The sequence below is a fragment of the Podarcis vaucheri genome (genome assembly GCF_965113315.1).
Source record: "Podarcis vaucheri genome assembly, chromosome: 13".
NCBI lineage: Eukaryota > Metazoa > Chordata > Lepidosauria > Squamata > Lacertidae > Podarcis > Podarcis vaucheri.
In genome coordinates, this window is record NC_138751.1 from 13,252,366 (window position 1) to 13,264,730 (window position 12,365).

General features: G+C 45.3%; 1 protein-coding gene across 1 annotated transcript; it reads right to left on the reverse strand.

Annotated features, from left to right (window-relative positions):
- Nucleotides 1–423: 423 nt before the first annotated feature.
- LOC309516475 (olfactory receptor 4K14-like) lies at nucleotides 424–1,284 on the reverse strand (the record flags this gene model as incomplete). Its single annotated transcript, XM_082195241.1, has 1 exon — nucleotides 424–1,284. The coding sequence occupies exon 1, from the start codon at nucleotides 1,204–1,206 to the stop codon at nucleotides 424–426; it is 783 nt and encodes a 260-aa protein (XP_082051367.1). The 5' UTR covers nucleotides 1,207–1,284.
- Nucleotides 1,285–12,365: the final 11,081 nt, after the last annotated feature.

Below are 12,365 nucleotides of genomic sequence, written 5' to 3' on the forward strand. Positions count from 1 at the left end.
CAGAATTGTACAGTTGGAAGAGACCTCGATAGCTCTCAATTTCCCTTCCCTAGCAGTCATGAGAACAGCCATGCCGGATGAGATCAACAGCACTCTTGTTCCCCAAGCCACTGCGGGTTTACTGCTTCTGATACTAGCCATCATCAGCTTTATACTCCATGAATTTGTTTAATCTGCTAAAGATGTTGAAGATGGTGCCATCCCTTGTGGTAGGAAATTTCATTGTTCAACTGTGTCCATCTCTAAATAAATAGTTCCTTCTCAGCTCCACTGGATGAACCTAGGTTTTAGGACTAGGAAAGGAGAAAATCTCCCTATCCACTTTCTCTGTACCTTTTATAAACATAAGAGAACAATAAATCAAATAACCAATGGTTTGTTGCCTTTTGTGACCTGCTGCTGGATGTGGCTGACTTAGGCTGCCTAATGGTGGGAACGGTCCTGTGCAGAAACCTGCCCAGAAAGCCTGGCCAACAGGCTTCCAATGGCCGCTTTCATCTCCTTGTTCTTCAAAGCATAGATAGCTGGGTTCAGCAAGGGGGTGATACAGGTGTAGAAGACGCAGAGAACTTTATCAATCATGAACCGGGCAGATGGACGCAGGTAAATGAACAAACAGGGCCCAAAGTACATGGTGACCACAATGAGGTGAGAGGTGCATGTGGAGGCAGCCTTGGTGGTCCCTTCAGAGGGACCCCGGGAGCGGATTGTGTAGAGGATGAATCCGTATGAGATGAGCAGGCCAACAAAAGACACCAGTGATAAAATACCACTGTTGGTGACCATCATGACCTCCAGGGGGTAGGTGTCAATGCAAGCCAACTTGATGACCAAAGGGAGGTCACAGAAGAAACTGTCCACCTGATTGGGCCCACAGAAAGGCACATTAATGATGAAACACAGTTGCACAGTGCCATGGAGGAGCCCACCAGCCCAGGAGGCAAGCACAAGCCCAATACAATGATGCCGGCTCATGAGTGAAATATAATGGAGAGGATGACAGATGGCTACGTAGCGGTCATAGGCCATGGCCACCAATAGGAGCATCTCGCTGCCTGTAAAGACATGGACAAAGAAGATTTGTGCCATGCAGCCATCAAAGGAGATGACATGGCATTTGGCAACATAATCAAAGAGGGATCTTGGGATGGCAAAGGTGGACAGGCAGAGGTCCTGGAAAGCCAGCTGACCTAGCAGAAAGAACATGGGTGAATCTGAAAGGCGCTGATCCCTGAAAATTGCTGAGAATATGAGGATGTTGCTGAAGAGTGTACCAATGTAGAGAAGGAGGAAGACAACAAATAAGATGAGCTGGACTTCCCATGTTTCAGAGAGGCCCACATAGGCGCCGACTCCATGGGGCTTGAGGGGGCCCGAGCCCCCTCAAAAATTCGTTTGGGGGGGCTCAGCCCCCCCAATAATCTCGGGCGGCGGTGGGCGCGTCCGCGGCTTTTATAGGGCGCCCGGCGCGCACCAGCTCGATAACGGGCACCGGCGCGGCGGGGGGCGCCGGGCCGGGGGAGGGGGGCGGCCGGCCTGTCTCCTTGGCAACCCCATTGAGTAGCGCCGGCTCCCCCGGGAGGGCCATCCCCCCGCGCCGCCGATCGCCAACACCGCCGACGCTGTGGCTGCCCGAGCCCAAGCCTGAGCCCGAGCCCTACCCGAAGCCCGAGCCCGAGCCCGAGCCCGAGCCCGAGCCCAAGCCCGTCAGTCAGTCAGTCAGTCAGTCAGGAAGGAAGGAAGGAAGGAGAAATGGGGAGGGAGACGAGGGAGGAAAATTGCGCGCAGGGTGAAGAAAGGAGAAGGGCGAACGAGACGAGCTTCCAACCCAAAAAAGGGCTGGAAGACTGGGAGGATGAAGGATCGGGAAAGAAAGCGACGCCTTCCCCGCCCGCGACGTCGCCCGCTTGTCATTGGCAGCGCAGCGGGCGCCCAGAGGGGCTGGGCACCGGCGCAGGGCTGCTCCACAGCCGCGGAGGACAGCTGCGCGGCTAGCAAGGTGCGCCGCGTAGAGCGTGGCCCTTGTGTGGCCCGGTGGCCAGGCAAGCTCGGGCGGGGACCCCCATGCGAATCTAAGACGGGAGAAGAGGGCAGAGCAAAGGGGGTCCCTTCCCCAACCTCCGGCTCTGAGACTTCCCTGTGCCCCAGAAAAGCGAAAGGATTTTCTCTTCTTCTTTTTTTATAAATATTTTATTAAGTTTTCAAATACAAAGTTAGAAACATACACTGAAGAAAAAAGTAAAAGAACAAGAAAAAGAAAAAAAGAAAAAGAAGAAAAGAAAACCAACCATTCAACACATTTTTTATATAACTAACTGGACTTCCTCGCATCTCCCTTACCCTGCATTCTTTATAATAAAGATATCAGCAAATTATTACCTTGTTTCGTACCTTATTTTGTACTTTTCAAATACTATACCTCTAAATTTAACATACTTTTCATCAGTTACTTATATCTTAAATTAAACATAGTATTACCTTAGATTTTGACCTTTTCTTACTTAAAATATAATTTCCTGTTTCCCAAATCTAATTGCTGAAGCTATAGTTTCTGAATCGTGTAAATTTTTAACATTCATACAACTTATATTGTTTTTGTAAATAGTCCTTAAATTTTTTCCAGTCCTCTTCCGTTGTTTCTTCTCCCAAATCTCGGATTCTGCCAGTCATTTCAGCCAGTTCCATGTAGTCCATCAATTGCGTCTGCCACTCTTCCAGTGTGGGCAAATCTTGTGTCTTCCAATATTTTGCGATAAGTATTCTTGCTGCTGTAGTTGCATACATAAAGAAAGTTCTATCCTTCTTTAACACTTTCTGGCCAACAATGCCCAAGAGGAAGGCCTCTGGTTTCTTGGGAAAGGTATACTTAAATACCTTTTTTAACTCATTATAGATCATTTCCCAGAAGGCCTTCACTTTTGGAAAAGTCCACCAGAGGTGAAAGAATGTCCCTTCAGCCTCCTTACATTTCCAACATTTATTATCAGACAGGTGATATATTTTTGCAAGCTTGACTGGGGTCATGTACCACCTATAAATCATTTTCATAATATTTTCCTTCAAGGCATTACATGCCGTGAATTTCATTCCGGTGGTCCATAACCTTTCCCAGTCCTCAAACATGATGTTATACCCAATATCCTGAGCCCATTTTATCATGGCTGATTTGACTGTCTCATCCTGAGTGATTTTCTCTTCAACCTGCCCTCCATCCTCTTGCAGAAAACTCTTTGCCTGCCCTGCCCGTATCTCGTTTTTGCTTTTTAATTCCACACACGCACCCTTCGGACTTCGTGGCAATCGGGCGTGCGGGTGAGTTTCCTAAGAGAGTGAGGACCCCCGCCTCCTCCCCACCTGCTCCCTCGCCAGCCAGCCAGCCGCGCGCCCTAGCCGGAGAGCCCCGGCCGTCCCCGTCGCGCAATCGGCTGGATCTCCCTTCAGCAGGCCGTGCTCACAACTCGGCCCAGGGACCCCCAGCAGTGGATCTCCGGCTCAGCTGAAGAATCCGGCAACAAGCCCCCTCCTCCCCAATCGCTCCGCTGAAATACGCTCCAAAACCCCCCAGATAGGCCGCTGGCCGCCAAGTCTTGTGGCGCCCTGAGCGAGGGTCTCTCCCCAACACCGCCACCTCGAACTGCGTTCTCCCGGCTACCCGAGCGAACCAGCGGCAGGACCCCGGTATGGGCCCCCCCAATATTTTTTATAAGTCGGCGCCCCTGGAGGCCCAGTAGGGCAAACTCGGTCACCACTGTCTGGTTTGCCGACATCATTCCCTTCGTGCATATCTCTGTAAAAATAGGAAAGGGAGAAAGGCAAGGGTAATGAGATAATTCCATCAAAGCTTTAGATAAAATCAGCAAATGATGTATCTGTTTGTCAGCTGCTATTCTTTTTTTTTTAAAAAAATATTTTTTATTAACCGACCAATCAAATCAAATCAAATCACATCACATAAATTCCGAATTACAAAGCTGAATTTTAATTTTTTTGTTGGGAGGACCCATATTTCAATTTCCGAAGGGGATTCCAATCATCTTCTTCCTGCTGCATTAATATCCACAAATCTGTCCAAATAATGTTCATAATTCTAACCAGTCCTCTCTTGCTGTTCTCACATCTCATCTTGTTCGTATATTTTTCTTTTTTACTTTATGATCTCTTCTAATAATCTCCTTAAGCAGGTAAACACCAGTTGTAATCCTGTGTGAATTTTCCATTCTTCCAATCATCATGTCGAGATGGTTTCCATATATCACCACTTTCGTAAATAAAAGCTCTCTTTCCATCATCAGTCTCGTAAAACTGTCGCCTTCTTTAGTCCCTCTGAGGAGGCCACTCACAATATGAAAACAAATCTACTCCTCCTCTCAGACATAAGTCTTTCAACAGAGCTTGCCAAAATGGTGACGGTATTTTTTACTGCGTCATTCCAAAGCTCTTATACATTCCACAGTCTCCTTAAAACATGCTTTGGTTAGAAAATTATCCCCACACAGTCTTAAATCCTCAGCTTAAGTCGTTTAAATGGCATTTCTGATTTGTAACTTGTGTGTGTGGGGGGGATTCTTGGTTAGTCACATAGAGAAAAGAAAGGAAAGTTTTTTCTCCTCCCCCATCCAGTCCCGTTGCCGAACATACCGAGCCTTGGTGTGTCTTCTCATGATTTATTCCTGTTCCTCCGACCTGTCTTGTTTCTCAGAGATCTCTTCGGTTAGCAGTCTTTACTCCCCATTCATCATTGAAATATGTGCATTAGCTTCCTCCTAATTGTTTCTTTTGAAGTTGCTGCAGCGAACCAGAGACAGCGTCCAGGAGCGCCAAAATCCACACAAAGGCTTTCTGCCTAGGGCCCCCACCCCCTCAAATTTGGGGGTGGTGTAGGGCACAGCAGGCAAGGGCAGTCCCCCCCCACACACTTGGGGGGCCCGGGAGGCTGTTTACTCCCATCACAGCCTCTTAATTACCTCGTGTGGGTCGGAGAGATGTTATTGTCAGCCATCTTCCGATGCGCCCCTAGTGGCCCCCGTCAGCTGCTCTTATTCTTGGCTGGGTCCTGAGGCTACTGTCCTAGTGATTCATACAATGTCCACAAAAACATCATAGGGTGACATATGCTGCATCATACTATTGCTCCATCCAAATCAGTATCATCTGTAGCCATTCAGATGCTGTCGGACTCCATCTCCTGTCATCCCTGAGCATGCTGGCTCAGGATGATGGGAGTCAAGAGTCCAAACAAATATCTGAAGGGTCATAGGCTCCCAATCATATACCTCCCAAGGTAACTTGCTGCCTGAGGTGAACCAGAAAATGACACACCATGGGAATACTGGGAACAATAATTTGTTAAGAGTGCTGGGTTAGAGCATGGATGAGGAATATCAGGTTCAGGGACCAAATCCAGCCCTCCAGGCCTCTCTGTTGAGGCTTGTTCCATTCCCTCTCTTGTTCTGATTTAGATTCAGAGCTATTAGCATACAAAGGGAAATGAGAAGGGACTCTGGACCAGGTCTTGTTACATCTATGGAGCAAAAAAGAAAAAATCAATATTTGAGAAGTAGAAAAATTATGTTGCAGAAAGTAAATGAACAAATGAAACTAGTGCAGGTTCAAAAAGGAGTTGAAATATAAAAGTTAAACTCAAAAAACTGAGGCATAGAGAGAATAATCATAATAAAAGCAGAGATAAATTATCGTTATTACTATTGCTTTTGTTTCAGTGCACCTCTCTCTACTGAGTTCCCTTTTGTTTGTGTGTCTTTTGTATTTAATTATGCTAGTGTAGTTTCTAATGGATGGGACAGGGTGGTTGAGTGTGTGGTCATAGCTGATGATGATATGTGTTGCTTTTCTTCCCATTCGCTTTCAACGTTTTATTGCCAGCCCCGCCCCGTAATGTTAAAAAAAAACACAAGGATGATATGGCGCTAAGATGTCTGGATTACATGACAATACAAAAGTGTTTATCAGAACTTTGGAAAACACCACCACAAAAAACCAAACTGAGATACAGAGATAAAAATGACAACAGGAGTTTTTGCAGTGAAGTAATTTCCCAACAGATTGTCTATTTTTTTACTTTTTTCTCTTTCTTTATCCATCCTCTCTCCACTTTTTTTTTTAAATAAAAAAAACATTTTCAGGTCTTTCCTTTATTTTGAGGTGTAGAAACTATACATTATCTAAGTTAATGAAATTACTGGCAGGGGGGTATACAAAAGGGTTTAATTCGCCTAATAAAAGGTGTAGGTAAGAAAGATTGTTGAGAAAGAAAAAGCTGATCTTATTTTTCTTCAGAAATTAATATTTTTTTTGGTGTCCTTTCCTAAGATAGGAATTTGCTTTTTATTGAGGCAGTCCATTAGTCCATTTACCTCAATGCTGTTTACACTGACTGGCAGTGGTTTTCCAGAGTTTACAACCAGGAGAGAATTCACAACCTTACTTTGAGATGCTGAGGATTAAACCTGGAACCGTCTGCATGAAGAGCAATTGCTCTGCCAATGAGCTATGACCCTTCCCCACCTTATCAACACCCTAAAATGGTCTTCCTTTTCACATCTCTCTTAAATACATCCCAGGCCTTGGTTCCATTCTCCCCTTCCAATGCATTGTCCACCCACCTCTTCCAAGAAATGCGGGGTGGGCAGGAGCCCCGGTTTTTCTCCTCAAAATTGTTCACACCCAGTTCCCATTGTTCCCTACATATAATGGGTTGCTGGTAGTGAAAGTAGAGTTGCTTTCTTAGTAGCACTCAGTTAGGTCTAATCATAGAGTGTGCTCTGTGGAGTGTCCCAGCTAGCCATCTCCTCTTCCTGGATACTCCCCCTCTCTGTTCCCCATCTCCTAGCTTCCTATCTCTCCACTGCCACCCTGAAGAAGCATTAACAGGCTGCTGGCACTCTGAGCAGGTTCAGTCCTCACTGGGCTGTTTTGAGGTAGGATTCTCCCCCTGTAAGAACGTAATAAAATCTTGCCGGATCAGGCCAATAGCCCATCTAGTCCAGCATCCTGTTCTCACAGTAGCCAACCAGATGCCTGTGGCAAACATGGAAAGCAGGACCTGAGCACAAGAGCAATTTCACTTCCTAAGGTTTTCAGCAACGGGTGTTCAGAAGCATCACTGCCTGTGACTGTGGAGGCAGAACATAGCCATTGCTGCTGGTAGTGATTGGTGACCTTGTCTTCCATTAATACGTCTAAACCTCTTTTAAAGTTATGATTTCATCTGCCCTGAATCTTCCAGCATTCAGCTTCCTTGCTGTTTTCTAAATTAAGAATAAATAAATTACTTTCTTACTTTATTTAAGAAAGTTTTTATTAAGGTTAAAAGAGAAAAATTCAAAACTTAATATTCTCCCCCTTTAATAAAACACCAAACCAATACTTTTACAGTGGTACCTCAGGTTAAGTACTTAATTCGTTCCGGAGGACCGTTCTTAACCTGAAACTGTTCTTAACCTGAAGCACCACTTTAGCTAATGGGGCCTCCTGCTGCTGCCACGCTGCCGGAGCACGATTTCTGTTCTCATCCTGAAGCAAACTTCTTAACCTGAGGTACTATTTCTGGGTTAGCAGAGTCTGTAACCTGAAGTGTATGTAACCTGAAGCGTATGTAACCAGAGGTACCACTGTACCTAGATAAAAACACAAAAAGGATGGGGGTGTAGAAGGAAATAGAGAAAGAGAAATAAGACAGAAAGACAGAAAGACAGAAAGACAGACAGACAGACAGACAGACAGAAAGAAAGAAAGAAAGAAAGAAAGAGTAAGAGTGGAAAAGAGGTTAAAAGAGAAAGACAGAAAAATAAGATTTAGAAAATAACTAATTTCTGATTCATCTGTCTGCTATATAAAAACAATATTCACTTTGTCCAATCCATTATAACACCCACCAAAGCCATTTTCTAGAAACAAACATTTTGGGGGGACTTATCGAGGTTCTACTGAGGATGCTGGCTCTTCCCTCTTGTTTCTCAGTCCTGTTTTGGTTGCAGCCCATTTGGTGCCAATATCAGTATTACTGTAGATGGCACTTCTGATGTAACACCCATGATTTTCTATTGTGCAAAGTGAAAGGAACCAGCTGGACATCTCATGGGTAGCCTGTGAAATTTGATGCCCCAGCACATTGTGATACTTAGCAAGAATAAATTACAGAAATAAATGTGTGAACACACAAAGATATCTCAATGCCTCCTGTGCATGATAGTGTGTTCAGAAGCAGAGGAAATAACTGACAGAATTATGAACAGTCAGATGACACTATCATGCCCTATTTTGAGATTCCCTTCCAAAGAACATCTGGCACTGTCTGAAGACATAGTGCTCAGCTAGATGGCCCAGGTTGCATCCACACATTGTTTATGTAACTGTTAATTTCCACACTATATTTGATCTTTCACACAACAACTTCCAGAACTATAGTGGAATATAACGTAGCTTTAGTGCTAATTTCCATGTTATTTGCTGCCAGAAAAATCATTTGCAAATATTATGGAAATGGGGCTAAACTTACACTGTTTTCCTTCTTAGTTCTTAAAAGAGCCAATGTAATTTGAAAATGGATGGTCAGGAAATAGTGGGGAAATGGAATGAACTGTAACGTGTATATGAGCCACAGTCTGATCTGGAGGGGTAGTTCTGATTGCTCAACTTCTTATATCCTCCCTTAGAAAGGAACACCACTTCCCTAACCTCCGTATTCTAACAACATGCTGGGATGGATTCATTCCAGATCAGGCTGCGGTAATCTAGCTGAGTGTTCTGTCTTCTGACAGATGCCCATGAGAAACCCACAAAAAGAATTTGAGAGCAGCAGCCATCTTCCACTTTTGTTCTCCAGCATAGAGAGGCATGCCAGCTCTGATCCTGGAGGTACTATACATAGTCTCCAGTTGCTTTGGATGGAGAATTACAATGATGACCAGTCTCTATGCTATGTCCAGAAGCAATCTAGCCACCAGAAGGCCCGTGGAGCGCTGGAGATAGAGAAGGGGAGAGAGCAGATCAGCAGATAGAAACTGCTGGACAGCTCCTTGGAGAAGTCTGCAAAATTTCATTCATCCCAGAGCCTTGACCTGCCCTTTGGAAAAATCTAATACACCCTCAACTATTTTTTCACTCACCTGCAAACCCCAGCAGATATTTCTTAAGGTTTTCTGCAGCAACCTCTGTTCAGCTCAGCGTCAGTTTGGAGCTGTTTGGTTGAGTTCCATCTGCTGGCTGTGTGTGTTGCGAGGATGAGATCTACCTAAAAAGCAGGATGATCAGTAAATCAAGAGTAAATAGATAGAGAGAGAGTGGAAGTAATTAATTGCTCATTTCCCCTCCAATGGGGATTTGCCTTGTCTGGTCCCGGGGAGCTAGTTTAAAAAGTAAAACTTTGTGAAGCAAGTGTTACAGAGCTGTCCTCAAGGGTATATTCTGTGTTAGTTTGACTTCTAATTTGGTTTCCTGGGTAAATGACACAGGATCAAGAAAGATGGGGAAAACTGGAGTGTGGTTTTACTGTTTCCACACTCAGAGGTCTAAGTAGAATCTGTGCATGCATAAGCACCACTGAGTTCAACTAAACTTACTTTCCTGGGAGTAAGCCCTACTGAATTCAGTAGGGCTTGCTTGGGAGTAGACATACTTTTGCTTTCACTGCTTACTGAAAAACACCCTCCCCATCATTCTCACAGAATACACAACCTCCCAATTCAGCATAAGGCCACCAGCTAAATCTCCTTCCATCCATCCCCACCCCCAGAAGTCCCCCCCAACCCACATCCCACCAATCTGTCCTTTTTTATCAAAGGGAGGGAGGGCAAGCAAGCAAAAAGATAGTTTCAAATCAATCAATCAATCAATCAATCAATCAATCAATCAATCAATCAATACCCTTCCTTTTTACTATGGAGGAAAGCTATTTAGGGGGCACCAACAACATAAACACCACCAGAAAATAAAAATACAAACCCTTCTCTCTCTTTTTTTCACCGGTGAGGGAAGAAATAAATGCTTTCCATTTCTTTGTTCACTTTGCCTCTTTAATTATCTAGCTATGGGGGGGGGGTTCATCTCCTGGATTGTTAGCAGCATTCATTTATACTCCTTAATCTGAAGAGATAAGAGTTTATTCAAAGTGGAAAAGAAAGTGGTGAAACATAACCTAAGGTTACCAGATGTCCCCGTTTCCGGGGACAGTCCCTGGATTTGCAAATCAGCCTCCATACAAAATCCATTGAAGTTGAAAAGTGTCCCCGGATTCATTGAAAAAAATCTGGTAACCTTAACATAACCCTTAGTTACGGAAGCCCCTATGGTGTGAACCACTCCTGGGAAACTCCACAGGATCACTAGAGGGGGGCCCTCTTCCTGCCCATTGCCACCAAGGGTCTGTGAAGGGTTTCAGAACTTACAGGGTTAAGAGTTCTGAGTGACGTCTCACATCTTGAGGCGTGGCTGCAATACACATACGGGAGTGGCTTTCTCTGTGTGTGTTCATTCTCGTCTGCTCTGCGAGAGGAAAGATGTGCGAGCTGTCGCCGGGTGAAATTTACGATGTTATGCTACACGATTAAAGGCTGGAGAAGATAAGAGAACGCCTTGCGTGTGTTCTGATTTATTACCCACACGCTGCAATCACTTCTGACCGCTGTGTTCACTCTGCTAAACCGGCCAAAGAGGCAGGAGGACGTTTCCGTGATCGGCACAGACAGCTGCGTGCGTAGCGAAAGTGTGCCGGGCTCCATTTTGGCCCTCTTGGCCGCCATAGAGTCCAGCCCAATGCCCCTTCTCAGTGCTATTTTTCTAGAAAAAGAGATGCCAAAACTCTGCATGAACGCCTCCCTTGTTCTCTTATAATGGCAATGGCGCCCACACGAAAGCTTCCTGAACTGAGTTCTGGTGAGTTCTGGCTGAAAAAAACGCCAAGCCTCTTCTGTCATTTACATGGGTATCCTGCCAACTTGCAACCAAACCAACCACATTAGCAACCAAGACACGAGGCCATTATGAGTGCCTGCCATCCTAAGTCTTTGCTGGTTGCAATTATATGTGTAGGCGGGGAGCATTTTGCGTGCTCCTGATGGACCCATGACTGATGATGAATGCGTCAATTTGTGGCCCAGGAAGGGGGTGGAACAGAGGCGGAACAGGCTTACGTGAGACCACTTATTTGTGTAATGACTCGCAACACAAACACCACACAAACGGAGAGTTGCTGGCACTCCATCCGACCTGTACACATTTTTTATTTCACAGCTAAAAAAAGGAGATGCTACAACTTCTTCCTCCACCACCAACAACTGAGAGATGGAGGGTTTAATCTTGCTAGGTGCTTCTATCAAACACAAAAGTTTGAGAATCCCAATAACACAGAATCATTTATCTGGGCTCTGACTACAGAGAGGCAAGCAACCTGAAGATTCCTGGAGAAGAGTGACTAGTGGGGTGCCACAGGGTTCTGTCTTTGGCCCGGTCTTATTCAACATCTTTATCAACGACTTGGATGATGGACTCAAGGGCATCCTGATCAAATATGCAGATGACACCAAACTGGGAGGGGTGGCTAACACCCCAGAGGACAGGATCACACTTCAAAACGACCTTGACAGATTAGAGAACTGGGCCAAAACAAACAAGATGAACTTTGCCCAAGATGAACTTGGGCAAAAAAAATGAGAGGCACAAGCACAAGATGGGGGACACCTGGCTTGAGAGCAGTACATGTGAAAAGGATCTAGGAGTCTTGGTTGACCACAAACTTGATATGAGCCAACAGTGTGACACGGCAGCTAAAAAAGCCAATGCAATTCTGGGCTGCATCAATAGGAGTATAGCATCTAGATCAAGGGAAGTAATAGTGCCACTGTATTCTGCTCTGGTCAGACCTCACCTGGAGTACTGTGTCCAGTTCTGGGCACCACAGTTCAAGAAGGACACTGACAAACTGGAACATGTCCAGAGGAGGGCAACCAAAATGGTCAAAGGTCTGGAAACGATGCCTTATGAGGAACGGCTAAGGGAGCTGGGCATGTTTAGCCTGGAGAAGAGGAGGTTAAGGGGTGATATGATAGCCATGTTCAAATATATAAAAGGATGTCATATAGAGGAGGGAGAAAGGTTGTTTTCTGCTGCTCCAGAGAAGCGGACACGGAGCAATGGATCCAAACTACAAGAAAGAAGATTAGGAAGAACTTCCTGACAGTAAGAGCTGTGGCAGTGGAATTTGCTGCCAAGGAGTGTGGTGGAGTCTCCTACTTTGGAGGTCTTTAAGCAGAGGCTTGACAACCATATGTCAGGAGTGCTCTGATGGTGTTTCCTGCTTGGCAGGGGGTTGGACTCGATGGCCCTTGTGGTCTATTCCAACTCTATGA